The 15,393-nt window shown below is 35.2% G+C and overlaps 1 protein-coding gene across 1 annotated transcript in view; it reads left to right on the top strand.

Annotated features, from left to right (window-relative positions):
* Positions 1–15,393, top strand: part of LOC106875431 (protocadherin Fat 4) — a 483,503-nt gene that overhangs the window by 150,979 nt on the left and 317,131 nt on the right. Inside the window, exons 11-12 of the mRNA XM_089363753.1 lie at positions 7,296–7,475; positions 10,777–10,914. Coding sequence (XP_089219879.1) covers positions 7,296–7,475; positions 10,777–10,914 — 318 coding nt within the window. The remainder of the gene's footprint in view (positions 1–7,295; positions 7,476–10,776; positions 10,915–15,393) is intronic.

The following is a 15,393-nucleotide window of genomic DNA, read 5'->3' as shown; positions in this document are numbered from 1 at the left end:
TCTCCTCTAGCTGGTTGACGATGCACAGCCGCTCGGATGGAACGGCCATAATGATGTGGCTACGAACATTACTTGCTGGTACAACTACTGCGATCATGTCTTACAAAGATTTTAGAACTAGCTTTTTAGCTTGTTGCAAAATCAGCGATTGTGCGTTGTTTGAATTCATGAATATTGTGAGCGGATGCGAGCTACTGCTATCTTTAGTTGACAAGGTGCCCAGTACTGAAGAGAAGCAGAAATAGCCTGAAACCAGACTGGTATGTTGGTCTCGACGCTAGAAGGTTTCGTATCCAAAACGCCAAAGCAATGGTGTTACCTGTCGCATCTCCAGGCCTGGTGCCTGTCAGAGATATACCAAGAGTGCGAAATTAGCCACATCTTAAGTTTGTACATATATCGGATCAGCTAGTACATCTTCCAAACGTCGCTTCCGAAACCACCAGTCATCTCTCAGAGTCCCAGAAAGCCAGTTTGTCACGTACCTGGCCTGCTATGTGTGGCACCTCAAAATCAAGGGTCCCCCGTGTGATATCAGGTGGAAAATGATAGATCGTCTAGGCCCATATATTAACGGGAGCAGCTGTTGCAAAATCTGCATCGCAGAGAGAGCCAAAATTCTTAAGGACTAACCTAAACTTGACGTGTTAAATAGTAATAAAGAAGTTTTTTCTAAATGTGTCCACTTCAAGCGCTACCTACTGGAAAATTGGATTTTCCCCTTTGCTGGTTAGGCTTTCTTGGATCTATAAGTGTTGTTTTATCCTCTGATTCAGGGGAAACAACCCGTCCTGATTAACGTTTTTATGTTAAGACTTAAATCTCGATTTCTAAACGTTTCCTCACGTCTCCGACGTAGAGAGTTTTTGTCTTTGTATAGAGCCTGACATGTATAGACTCTCCACATGGCTTTGGCTTTGTGGATACGAAAGCGTTCGTAACTCTATGTCCAAAATTTAATTTTTTGTTGTAATAATTACTGCTCTATTCTTTAGAGTGTGCTTTTCTTCTGACCTATGTCTTATTGACTACACACACGCACACACACACACACACACACACACACACACACACATACACACACACACACACACACACACACACACACACACAACCTTAATCATATCTCAGGAAAATGGAAATTAATAGAAATTTTCACTTTCAGTGGCCTAGCGTGATTAAAATTTAGTCCAAATACTATGTATTACTCATAAAATACAGTGCAGATTTAAACACATAAGAGGAATCCACTCATGGGATTCCTCACGCTAGAAAGAACAACTAGGTTCCAAAACCCTAATTTTATCCCTAATTTGTGGTTTTGGAACCTAGTTGTTCTTTCTAGCGTGAGGAATCCCATGAGTGGATTCCTCTTATGTGTTTAAATGTACACTGTATTTTATATATATATACATACATACAGATATTTACATACATACATACATATACTTGATCGAAACATCCGCTTGGAGTTTTGAAAATTTATTCAGTGTCGCGAAATTTTCGCACTCACAACTAGTTCGACAACGCTATATACACTTTCTTAACTACTCCATTGGTTCTTCTCTGGAAAATGTGTGTGTGTGTGTGTGTGTGTGTGTGTGTGTGTGTGTGTGTATGTGTGTGTGTGTGTGTGTGTGTGTGTGTGCGTGTGTGTGTGTGTGTGCGTGCGTGCGTGTGCGTATGAGATATTTTTATAAATAAGATAAATGCCCGCAGGGCATACTAGGAACGTGTGTTGGATTGTTAAAATAGATACAAAAAATAACTGATGGAAAAATTAAGTCAGAATATGAACGTGTCAATATTGGAGATGCGTTGACAGACTAAAATAATAATATTGTTCTTTTTCTATTTATTTAATCATTAACATTTCAATTTATTTGTAAATTCAAGTTTACGTTTAACATACGCTTTCTTTTCTGTGCTAGCTATACAAAAATGTGTGTTCCATAAATCAATACACTGTTGGAATGGCTTAGTTGTTCAGTTAAACATTTTGCTACCCAACCATGGTATCGCTATTTCGGTCCTATTCTGTAGCAATTTAAGACTGTTTTTTTTTTTAGTGTGACTTCAGGTCAAACTTTGATTGATTGCACCCGTAATTCAATGTTTCAGCGTGTCACTTTTCTGTGGAATGCACAACACCCTACCCGTACATTCCACAAGTATGTCGAACATTTGATCAAAAAAGTGACTGCTCGTTCTCCAAACCGACGAAGCCTATCTTGAAAATTACTTTTTTAATTTCTGTTTCATTGTGTTCTCAATGCTTAAGTTCCATATATCTTTGTTAAATAGGAAGTATTTTTGTTTCGTAGCGTTTTTTTTTTATTCTTCTAGTGCATGAAAGATCTGTTTTCCCTTTGTACAAGTGAAAACGAAAATATCCAAATCAGTGGGTCACATTCCGTCACTGATGTAGTCCAACTGGTTCGGTCTAGTTTTTATTATTGGTTGTGTAGCTGCTGTGTAATTCCTGCCTAATTCGCTAGCTTGTGAAATTGTGTAGCAGAATGACAGTATCTCCTGAATCAGGGTTGCCTTGACAACAAATCAAAAGGTACTAGTCAACAATTCAGTCTTGATACGATGAATCAACTTTAAAATTGAAGTTTAACCATAACCCCACTGAAATAAAAGAAGAGAAACATGTTTAATGAAATCCTATTGAACTCTGTTAAATATAATAGATTGTTTGGTAAATCATTGCGTATCCAAAAATGTTAAAGCACACGGTACGGGGCTTCCACAGAGAAGTTGTTTTATATCATTAGTTTGTGCGAACACGATTTACCTGAGGTTCAACAATAACACGACAACAGGATAAACCCTTGTTGAACCGAATTTACCAAACAGCTTCGATTTCTTAGCTGAAAGCAAATATTTTCATTTATTCCTGTAATGTCTAGCAGAAAAGTATCAAGCAAAGCCCTCCGTGTTTATGGCTTTGAACCTAATTCATATAAAAGGTACAAATGTACAGAAAACAAAAGACAGTGACAAGTGAGGGGACAATAAGTAGGTGAGGTGTATTAGTTTGAAGCTAGAGGAAGATGGAACAGTTTTTGACGTTTCGAGACTATGCTCTTTGACAGAAAGAGATGAGAAGTAAAAACATGGAGGGAAAGAGAAAAAATATGTCGCGGTTAATGTTTCAACATGTTTAAATGACGTGAAAAGACCAATATGTATCTCTTAGATATTTCATCGAAGTTTACCATTGAATTTAATTATATGTGAACCCTCATTTTCAATACAATAATATATATTTTGACTGTATATTGGACATTCTTGCAGTAGAAATGGTAGTATGTCGAACTAATTCTGAAAAATTCACTTATATCACTTTACTAAGTCCCTATACTCTGTTATAGACTTTACCTTTTATCGTCTGTAAAAACCGTATTGATAATGGGTGTTTATATCTGATAAACTGTGGTATTCCAGGCAAGAAGTGGTAGTTATATTCAATGTATTTCTTTCGAAAATGGTACTGATGTGATTAAGCAGTTGTAACAGTTTCCAAGACATTCTAAACCATTACATTGGTACCTGGAATATTTCAACGAATTCTTAAGTGATTTTGCCTGCTAAATTTTAATATAACTTAGTTTTTCTCTATCAGGTCAAGTTTTCTGACTAGACCTGATAGAGTAAGTATTTCATCCATACAAGAGGCATATAATACGAATTAATAATGAGAGCGTAACACAAAACAAAACAAAGTACAAATAAAAATTCAAAATTGAAAATGCAGATTGACGAAGATTTTTGGAAGAAAATTGAAGGAATAAATTTATGCTTATTTGTGAATCGTGAATGTTGAGCAACAGGAGTATCTCGTTTTAACCACCAGCAATAGTCTACCATCATCACAGCGTCCTTGGTACCGAGTTCCCATCTCCTTGATGCCCTGATGGAATCGTTTGCCTTGTTCATCGCTAACATCTAGGTTTTCAGGAAAGCGATCAAGATGACTAAAACGATAATGCATTTTGACGCTCATATTTGCGTCAATATCACGAAAAGTTGATATCAAGTTGGTGATAACGTCTTTATAGTTTTCACTTTTGTGTTTCCCAATGACATTTTGCACTATTTCTTCAAAGGCTAGCCAAGCTGATGCTTCAAGTTTTTCAATCATCAAGTCTGGAAATACCCTGCAGATATACTTGAAACACTCCTCATTTTCGTCAAGATCTTTGAAGAATTGCTTGATCAATCCGAGATTGATGTGCAAAGGGAGATAAATAATCTTATCTCGCTCAACTGAAGGTTCTTCCAATACATTTTCAGTTCTACATGGTGCCATATTTGTTCGAGGTGGCCAGTCTTTCTTAATATATTGGTTTACTCGGTCTCTACTGTCCCACATGCATAGAAAGCATGGGTATTTGATATAACCAGATTGCTGTCCCACGAGAAAATTCACCACATTTTAGTCAACGCATATCTTCCCTAAAACCAACTTGATATCTTCATATTTTTCTTTCAAAGTTGTTGAGTGGCCGAATAGGACAGAGCCATACACATTTCCGCTGTGTAACAATACACATTTAAAACTACGCTTAAGAGCTGTCTATGAACAGACGCCATTCCTCTGGTTTATATTCCTCAATGCCAAGTTTATTAAGAAGCCTACTCACATCTCTGCAGTAAACCAGCTCTTCCTCTTTTGTGAAGAAAGAAAAGAACTCTTCATGCCGACTCCGATAAAATGTTATACGTACACCATTCTCTAGAAGATTCTTCTCTTTATGTCGGAAAGCCAACAGTCCTGCAGAATTTTTGGGATGTTCAAGTCACGAACTAGATCATTCAGCTCTACCTGGGAGAATAGCTAAGGTGGAGTCTCAACTGACAAGTGTTGATTTCTAGTGTCATCTTCAGGAGATGAATCTTCTTTGGTTGAGGGTAAAGTTATCTGAGGCAAGACATTGAAGACAGGAACTGGAACATCTTCGTTGTGTGGAACCGGTCTAATAGCAGAGGCAAGATTAGGATAGACAAACATTTGTTGATTTTCCGGTTAATACCCTTCAAATTTAGGTTACATAAATAGCAATCGTCCACGTATTTATAGGGCTCCCACCATTCCAGCAAACCTCATACTATTCCTTGTCCCTTTAGTCTATGAATCATGTTGTGTGCAAATCATATTCGCCCTGCAGTCAATTGATTACCGTGGGCGGTCAGCTTCGTAGAAATAAGACAAACTCTTTCTATTCGCACTCTATCGTCTTTAAATGGAACACATCCTGCGTTCATAATTATAAGTAAAGGACGATATTTAAAGCAATGGAATGCTTTTGAAAAGGAGACTGGGTGATCATGACTGGCTGAAAGCTAATGAAAAACAACAGCGAGAATACCATGAAAATTTTGTCGGTTATTCGTAGAGTACCACGAGGTGTCTGTATCTACAGAGGGTAACCCTTTAGTCTCAATATCTATGTAATATGGTTGTTATTGTATAGCTCTAAGTCATGTTTTCAGTGAGGTGGAGCTATGATCATGTCTTGTTTTTTGAAATAGCTAAACGCCACACTATATTCTCTAATACGTCCATTCTAAATTTCATCATTTGTAGCTCGAGAGCGTCTTAGTTGCTATTTCTAGGTACCATGTAGATATTTTCTGATCGGTTACATGCTGATGAACTTGTTGATTGTGTAGATGACTAAGTATATTTTGAAAGAAAGATATTATATTACTGATGTGAAAATCGCCTTAACAACGTAAGAAATTTGTTACATCTGGTATCATATATGTATATATAATAAATCAGTGACTCGTTCCAGGTACCGTCTGGTTACGCAGGGTATGCGCAGGGATAAAACGGGATACCAAGTCACATGAAGAGGATAGCATTTTCACCAAATTAGACAACCCTTTCAACCAATAAAATCCTTTACACTGATACAAATACACGCACACACTAACACAAATCAATTCCTACATTTAAAATGGCTTTCTCTTGTCAATTGAAAAAAAATGGATAAAGATTCTAAATCTCTTATGTTTTATTTAGAAGAATAATTATATTTAAAAGATGGTACCACTTTATCCACTTCGGTAGATGTAGTTTTAGTCAGTAGAGATGAGTATAGTTAGACTTCATCTATGTTTATTTGATTTTTTCACCTGAACCGCAACACCTTCCCGCAATAGTCAGCAGTAATAGTCACAGGACTGCCCAACTGCTCCTTCTCCTCTCTTTTTTCTCCATGAACTAAGAAGGATTTGTTTCTGTTGTTTATCCAATTGGCAAGTAACAATCTGTCGCTTTTTGTCAATCATTCGGATGGCTGTTGAACACACTCCACATCGACTAAGCAGAAAATCCTCAGCAGCCGATCTCGGCTTGCAATAGCCGTGCTTGTCTCCCTTTCTGCGTGCCATTTTGCAGGCAGAATGCGTGATAAGCGATTCTTCACTTCACACTCTTGATCAAACCATTCCTTTTTCAGGACTGTAATTTCTATTAGGATACGCTTCACGTCTTCTGACCAGAGGACCATACCTAGTCTCAGGGTTGTCTGAATGGCCTGCAAGAGCAGCAGTTTTCTTTCAGGCCTACCTTATTATCCTATCCCACCATCGGATCCTATATAATAAATTGCTTATTTCATTGCTCGTGTTATCTTTATTTCTCCCACATTCATGTATTCGTCGATGGTGCTGGTTCCTCTGAATTTAGCTATACTTGTTTCTCCCGCTTCATAATGTTATCGACTTACATCAGCACATTATAATAGCAATATCTGCATCTGTCTTGAGTGAGCGTTCTTTGACACTCTGGATCTCCTTCACACAAAACCTACACGGTTGGTGCGTATTCATGCTCCCCCTATCAAATTTTCATGGCTACGAAACCGTTTCTATAGACGTTGCTATGTGATCTACCATTAAAAAATATAAAGCAAACGATAGTCTAAGATTATTGCCTTCATATGTTCTTTAAGTTGTAACAAGAAAATGTTCTTGTTCGTGGACACTTCTGTTGCTTTTTATAATTATATTTGGTCTCTGTTAGTTGCCGTGGGTTGTCTTTGTGTGATGTTGTTTACATACACACACACACACACACACACACACACACACACACACACTCAAACTCACACACTTTTTAGTAACTAATTATAGAAAGTTAGATAAAACATTTATCTATCTATATACACAAGTTGCGTTCATAATTATATTTTTCTATTTTGTTTTCTTTTGTACGCAAAAACAAACATCAAAAAGTTTCTTTTATAATACATTTTCCATTTTTTATTGGTTATTAGGCCTACCAGACAGACAATCTTCAGCGAAAGGACACTGCTAAGCTCAACATTCAGGTGACTGATCAGAACTTACACACACCGTCGTTCAGCAAAAAGCTCTACCGAGGACAAATCAATGAGTATCCCAGTTTGAAAACAAACGATATTATCCTCAACGTTACCGCCATTGATGAAGACTACGTATGAAGTGCTTTATTACTTTATTGAATATTTTACTTGTTTTTGTATTTTCATATTTCTATGCACATTTTTCTTATATGTCAGTATGGTTTAAATGATTTATTCTTTTATTAGTACAGCTTTTTTTTATTATTTTGGAAACTGACACTAAACTATTAACCTTATTGACTGTGGTTTCTATTTGCGTCGCATTTTGATTAATTCCTTTACTGTTATTATGAGATATGTGTTTGTGTTTATTTGTTTATTTCTTTGTTTGTAAGTGAGAGAGAGCGAAGGAGAGAGAGCAAAATCATGGTGTTAAAAAAAAGAAACAGAAGACAGACTAATCGATGCTGAAACTATACTGTTATGCTATATTTTACTGGCAGCAGAATCTTCTAAGATCGATGTTACAATTTCGATGCTTATGTGAGATGCAGTGGAGATATTTGAATATCTAGAAAACTTCGGTTGGGTACCTAACAGAATCGTTAGCGCGTCGGAAGAAATGCTTTGCAATATTTCTTCTGGTTCTTTATGGTTTCAATTGAAATCCCGCTGGGATCCATTTTACCTTTCATTACTCCGGCATCGAAAAAATAAAACACCAGCGAAGTACTGGGGTTAATTGTGTCGACTATACACTTTCCCTTAAAAAAAATCTGGCATGACTATCATGATGCAAAAATCGGAAACCATAATATCTCGTTCATTTATATATAAACCATTGTATGTAAAATAAAATAAGAAATAAAATCTAATATAAGTGAATGGAACTGTGGTAAAAGGATTGATATTACGGTCAAAGATGAGATGAAAAACAAAAGGAAAAGAAATAACAGTATAATATACTATGAAGAATCTCTAGAATTATGTATACTGAAAAGATAAGGGTCATCTAAACATGTAAATAAGTTTTATGTAAACATACCTTGTTGTTTCTACGTTTACTTGGAAAACTAAACCTTCCAGTTTGGACACCTGAAATCGGAAAGTTACTTTAGCGTGATTGGTATTAGATTATCTGGGTTACAGAAGATGCGTGGCTCGAGTGTGGCAGATACCTTTCTGTCTTTTCTCCGTTCAAGCTTGAGAGGTAACCTTATGTATTATAGGCAGTTATTCATTGCTAAATTTACCTAGAGATATAGTGTTAATAAACACAAACACACACGCACAAATTAATAGCAAGATATTCTTTAACGGTCTACCGGAGTGTCCTTGAATACTCTACTTTTAAACCGCACCTCGTGGTGTCTATAGATTAGCAAGAACTCTACTGATGTGTCAATCCTAGCTAAAAGTTATCATATGCCGATTAAAGGTGATCAGGAAACATGCTGATTGTTTGTGAGCAGAAACACAAATATAATTTGATTAATAAATATGTGAGATTAATATACCCTGCCACTATCATTTCAATAAGCTATCATGTGCATGCAATGTGTTAGTTTAGTAATATTTAGAATATAAAGAACATAGGAGCACTCTCCAATGGCAACTAATATCATGTTACTGACATCATTTTATCTTTATCAGAAAAATAAAATATCAGTTAAATAAATGATGTGAATTCTTTCATGGAAGGGGAATTATCCAGCCATTTTCTCTGTTCACTATTCTTGGGAGGGTAGTGGGTGGGGGTAGAGTCCATGGGTACCTCCTCCACATGTTCCTGTCAGAAGCAACTCATATTACACTTTCCGGTTGGACTCCCAAGCGTGATCAACAGAGACTATGAATATTATTTAACGATCTCATTCTTGCTCTACTCCTAGGTATCCTGCCGGTTAGCTCGGCTTCAGGAAACAGTCTTGCGATTCTTTCCTGCGACATTCTAATTGTCCGTAGTGCCAAATTTGTGATCACTCAATATGGAGAAAATGCGACTCCACCTGGAAAGACTCCTTGATCTCCGAGCCACGAACCCTGTTGAGTAACGTTACTCCAGTGATCTTTCGTAGGAACCCCATCGGAGGAAACTGTCCTAACGATTTCGTGAAAGCATACATGCTATGTTCCTTAGATGTATTCTCCGTACCCTCTGTAACAGATACCTTGGAAATGACTTACATTGACCTTTCCAGAGTAATAGGAGGTTATGTTAGTTATTTCGTACTGAAAGCTAACGAAAGAGCACTCCACAATTATCCTATGTCCTTTCCTGTACACAACAAAGTACGATATTATGATATGATACTAATGTACGATAAATAGGCTTGGCAAATTTAACTTAAGTATCTTTGATAAATATACAGAACCAAAGAACTTTATCTGGACTGTTAAAGCAGAATTTTTCTAAGTTGTATAACTGCAACTTTTTTACATTCCCCATACATTGTCAGATTTGATCGTTATTTCATTAGGACAGTGAAATGTTATATTGTCACTGTTGCTTTTGTTGTTTAAGGATGAGTCAACCTCATTCGAGCAGACCTATGTATAAAGACATTCTAGACATAACGTATTGCACATTGTCCAATAGTGCTTCCTATTTTAAAACGGGAGTATATAGTTTGAAGGTATTCTGACTGCAACTTCTAGCAGTTTGGTAAACCAGTAAGAATTTCCCTTTTTAGAGTCGGTAGTAATATAAGGTAATGATGGTGATGGATCAGTATAAGCACTATTTATTTTACCAATTAAAGAGAAAAAAGTAGTCGATGACGAAAGATAATATTAGTTGAGAGAAAAAACAGTCGATGCCTCAGCATGGTCACAGCCTATTGATTGAAAATGAATGTGAAAAAGGTTCTGAGGTGTTATTCCCCTCCTTATTTCCCAACCTTTGCCAATTTTCAAGTAACTTGCCCTGCACGCTACAATTAAGATACTATAACAAGTAAACACTGAATACTTGGATAATTTTACATTTTACTATTTGTTCAATTTCTAACCTTTAAAATTATAACAACCTGTTATTAGATGTGATCTTAGTTCTATGAGACAACTGATTCAATTTCTTGTTTCATTTCTTCATGATTTTATTATTGATAGTAGACATAATTCTGAAATCATTTCGAATTATCTTATTATCTATTTGTTCTCTTATTCGTATACGTCTTGGTTTGTTTTTATTGTTGTTGTTTACATTTGCTTTCACTAATCGGAATTTCATCTTTTATCTTTTGCAAACACGACTGTCTTTGTATTTTTATTTTGTTTTTGTTTTGTTTTTTTTATCTCCAATGAATTTATCTTATTTCTAAATTTTCTTATCTAAATAATCAGTTGAATAACTTTTCTCCTTTAAACTCAACTTAGATCATTGAACTCGGAATAAACTTTTAGTTCTACTTAGTTTATTTTATATTTGCAGGGAAGAAATAAAATGTTTCATTACGAATTAGTAAAAAATTTCAACGAGGGATTCCGAATTGATAAGAATACTGGAATTGTGTATGTGTCTAGGCCATATGTGGTTGATAGAGAACTTAAAAGTGAGATACAGCTTGAGGTAAGATTTAATATTTACTATTCGAGTTTGCTCAGCAAGCGTAAATTTTGCAGAAACCAAATAAATGCGTTAACAGTTTCATTTGATGCTAACAATTTCGCTTCAACCCATCTGTTATCTTCACTGTATTTTTCATACTGATTTGGTATGAAACCTTCGATATTTCATGTATGTATTATCTTTATTTTTTCTGCCATTTCCATGTATCAGGATGTTTAACATATAGTTAATGTAAAACGTTGACTCCCGACGAACCGACTTCGTATCCTGCGTAAATTTCCAGTTTGCATTCTTATCCTTCACATAGATAAGTGAAATCATAGTGGCAATAATTTCACACTTTCTCTGTTTTTACGTTACATTCCCCCACGATGCTGAAGATGTCAGTTAACAAATGTAACTCCAATTTTGAATTAAAAATGCATCATCCCTATGGAATATCATCGCTAGTCTAGAAATATTAACCATATAGTCGAAAGTATAAAGCAATATTTAGAATATTAAACAAAACTAACAACCAGTAGATTCTTGTTTCTTTTTCAGTCATCTTTTTCTTACTAAAATGTTAGATTAATATAATCGATAAGATAAAATAAAACATGGTTTCGAGAAATCCTAAATATAAATTTATTCTCTAATCAAATGTAATAACGGGTTTTTTCATCGAAATGTTTCCATATTTTGCTTTTACTTAATTTCTGTTTGAAATTTGATTTAAGTTTACAAACTTTTATCAATTTACTTTGGTTCAGTTCTCTGGTATCAGCATTTTATCGGTCTAGTTTAGATTTTTGAAATATATCAAATTTATTGAATTATCGAGTTCATAAATTTAAATGAAATCTTGACTATTAACTTAATTTAAAATTCTATTATGTTCATAATTGAAGCAAATACAGTAATTGCAACTATATCATTTCCATGAAAATTCCAATTATTCTGTTTCATATTATTATTATTATTTAGCCCTCAGCACATGACTGGTAATTTATAGACCTGACTGAATTTAAATTAAAACAAAGGGAAAAGTAAAAATTTCAGCGACAATTAAATAATTAAATTAAAAGAAAATACTAGCTATATTTTAAAAAAATACGTGATGGATTCAATTATTAGTATCATTTATGGCTTATAATCTAAAAACATTGGAAAGATATGTAATTTAATTATAATACACCCAGTACTGAATTTTTTTAAATATTATAATAACCTTTTTGACTGCTTTAATCAAATCATGCTTTCCTCCTATGAGGCAATTTTCCTGTTCATCTTTACAATGACATTATAGGTCAAACTATGCATAGGCTGTCAGTAAAATACAAACATCACAGTTAGTTATGTTATATTTCCTTATATTATTTTCTCTAACCCTATCGGTGTCGTTTGTATTTACTGATATACATGAATCTAGATATAAGTACCGCTGCAGATTGATACAACCTAAAGTCCATCACCACCATAACAGCGACTTCACAAATTCCTTCCTACCCCATCACCACGTGGCTTCACAACTTGAGAGAATTTGACATATGCACTTTTGTAGCGTTATGGAGACAGCCTCATTCTCACCGCCCAGAACGCCTTCACACCCCTTCCCTTCCTACTTGTATCAACACAACAAAGACAAGATTATGCCAAGAGCAAGAACCGCCATTCTACATAATCATTAGGCAAGGGAGATAGTAAGGATCTACTTTTGGTAATCATGTAAGTTAGTACGATTTTTACATGACCAGGTTGTTGGTAACTAATCTGCCAATCTAACCAAGCCTACTTGGTAGGGCGGGTGGCTACTGGACAAGGGTGGATGAGCTCAGGTGAATGCATTCAAAGCCCAACCAATATCAACGAGGTGTTTCATGACGACATTTCAAATCGGCAGAAAATCTTCACATTGTAGGCCTACTGTTGACTCTAGAGTTGGTGTACCCAGGCTTGTCCTTGCTCACTATGTATACTATAGCTCCCTCATTGCGTGTAGCAAGTAACTAAAAAAGTTATCAATATCTAAATCCTTTCAAGCAGTGCTATGAAATTATAATAATGTCAAAAGAGTACAGGATCTGTAGCCGCTCATGTTACGAAGGATTATGCTGAATGTCATCCACTTCGAAACGTTTACCACGGGACAGAGAAGAGAATGCTCAATATAAGAAGTGCACCGCACTCGTAGCATTAAAGTTAGAAAGACACAACGTCGCTATATCTACCCCTTGAAAGACAAGACTAACAAAATATGGGAATGGATTGCACATTAATTTGGAATGGGAATCTAATGAAGATTTTTTTGTCAAAGCGAGTTGACACACAAGAAGAAGTTTGAGTTGTAGAGTCAGGAAGGCTGTCCAATTGCAAACTACTGCTGATTATAAAAACATTCACGACTTCTATATTGAATCGTGGGATGTAAACAAGCCTCAAGAAATGTAGTGCCTCACATTTAAGGTAGTAGGAATAATTTCAGAAAATGTCGTGAGTTGGTTCAACATTTTACAAGAAAAATAATGAATATAATTCATCGCTTTGCAAAGCACTTCCAACAAATCCTCAATGCGCCGTTGTAAGTTGAGTGGGAAATCCAGGCAAATGTGACGCATTACACTTTTGTTGTCTCGTTGGTTGAACAGCCGAGCGTCGAGTTGTTAGTCGCCGTCAAATCAATCTCAGAAAGACACCAGGAAGGAATAGTATTCCAGAAGTGTTGAAAATGGAGAAGCCAAAAATATTAGCTGTGTCCGACAATTGATGGGGGTGCACAACCATTGTTCACATCATACCGTTTACCAAAATATATGTGATTTGCGAGTTCTTATCACGACATACCGCTAGGGCACATAATGTAGTGGCCAGGGTGTTGCACTCACGACCGCGAGGTAATGATTTCAATTTCTGGATCGGGTAATGCATTGTATTCTTGAGCAAAACACTTCATCTGTCGTTGCTCTGCTATGACTTCGACATTTGTCCTATGATACACTGTGTACCTAGTCGGGCAAGGTCAATTTGATGGAGAGAGTGAGCTAATGTACATCACAAATTTGTAATCATTGTAATCATTATGAACAAATAATCTGTGCTGGATGTACAGCAAGAAATTTCAGAACCGTCCTTCTCGGGCTATGATAGACTACCATCATTATCATCAGAAATTTACAGTTATCTAACATTATTAAACTTCTGTAAACTTGAGGAACATTCTGTTGAGTGTGTCATAGTGATTTTGTTCACAATATGTCTACTTCAAGCGTTTCATCATGCAATGCATTCAATTCTTCACTTTTTATAAATTTCTATCAGATTTATTTTCTGCCATGCAAAAACAACACGAAGCTGCTATAAATTTAACATATTCTCTTCCTTCTTCTAGATATGTTTGTTAGCCATCAAATATTTTTCTTTCGTTTTTCATTTAAATTTTTTTCCGATTTTTCTAGATGAACACTTTTCCAAATATTTTTTTTAAATCGATATATTTTTTGTAGGAAAATGTCAAAAAATTTGAATAGCCAATAAGAGATTAGAAATTAGAATTTTTTTCAAAGAAAATGCGTGAAAATATTTCTGAATTATATATGTTCCTTTTATATAATATCTATGGCTGATTTTGAATACGACCAAATTGTATCACATAGCCTGTTCATTATTCTATTACACTTATTACTATTATTATTATTATTATTATCATTATTATTATTATTATTATTATTATTATTATTATTATTATTATTATTATTATTATTATTATTATTATTATCTCTTTTTATTATTATTATTATTATTATTATTATTTCCATTTCTCTTCTTAGACCTCTAGATTTCAGTTGCTTCTATTAATGCTGTGAGAGCGAAGGGTCTCACAGGGTATCTCTTCACGATACATCTGCTCAAGTACCAATCTTAAAATCCTCACTGTTTTCAATAAAGCTGTTTTCTGAGCATCCTCATGTCAATCCTAATTTCTCCAATAAGTTTCTAAAACCTGGGCATTGATTCTTCCAGAGACCCTACAACTACTAGGACGACAATTACTTTCTTTATTGCCCACATTCGGGCAATGTCATCTTTTCGTGATTTGTACTTTTCAATCTTTTTCAGTTTTTTGTCACCCATTCATACATCACCCAGGTGTAGCAATATCTATGATCTTGGTTTCCTTCATCATTTTATCTACTACAATGTCTGGTCTCCGAGCATCAATCACTGAATCATACTGGATTGTAAAATCAACAAGATCTTATACTCATTATTCTCAGTGACGCCTTACAGTATTTGTTTCGAACCATTTCAATATCCGTGAATTTTCCAATGAGTATACTTAGTACATTATCACGCCTTCTTTTGTATTCCTTTTTTATCGATTTAATACACTTACTCAGTGACTGTTTCATCTTTTATTCTACACATCGTACAAAGAGGCGATTCACTACTCTTATGTAGTTTGGACTCCTCCGTAGATTGTTTTACTGTGTTATTGTTGAG

This window comes from Octopus bimaculoides, chromosome 15 (assembly GCF_046866305.1).
Source record: "Octopus bimaculoides isolate indiv1 chromosome 15, ASM4686630v1, whole genome shotgun sequence".
In the NCBI taxonomy this organism is placed as follows: Eukaryota; Metazoa; Mollusca; class Cephalopoda; order Octopoda; family Octopodidae; genus Octopus; species Octopus bimaculoides.
This window is presented reverse-complemented; position numbering and strand designations above follow the sequence as displayed.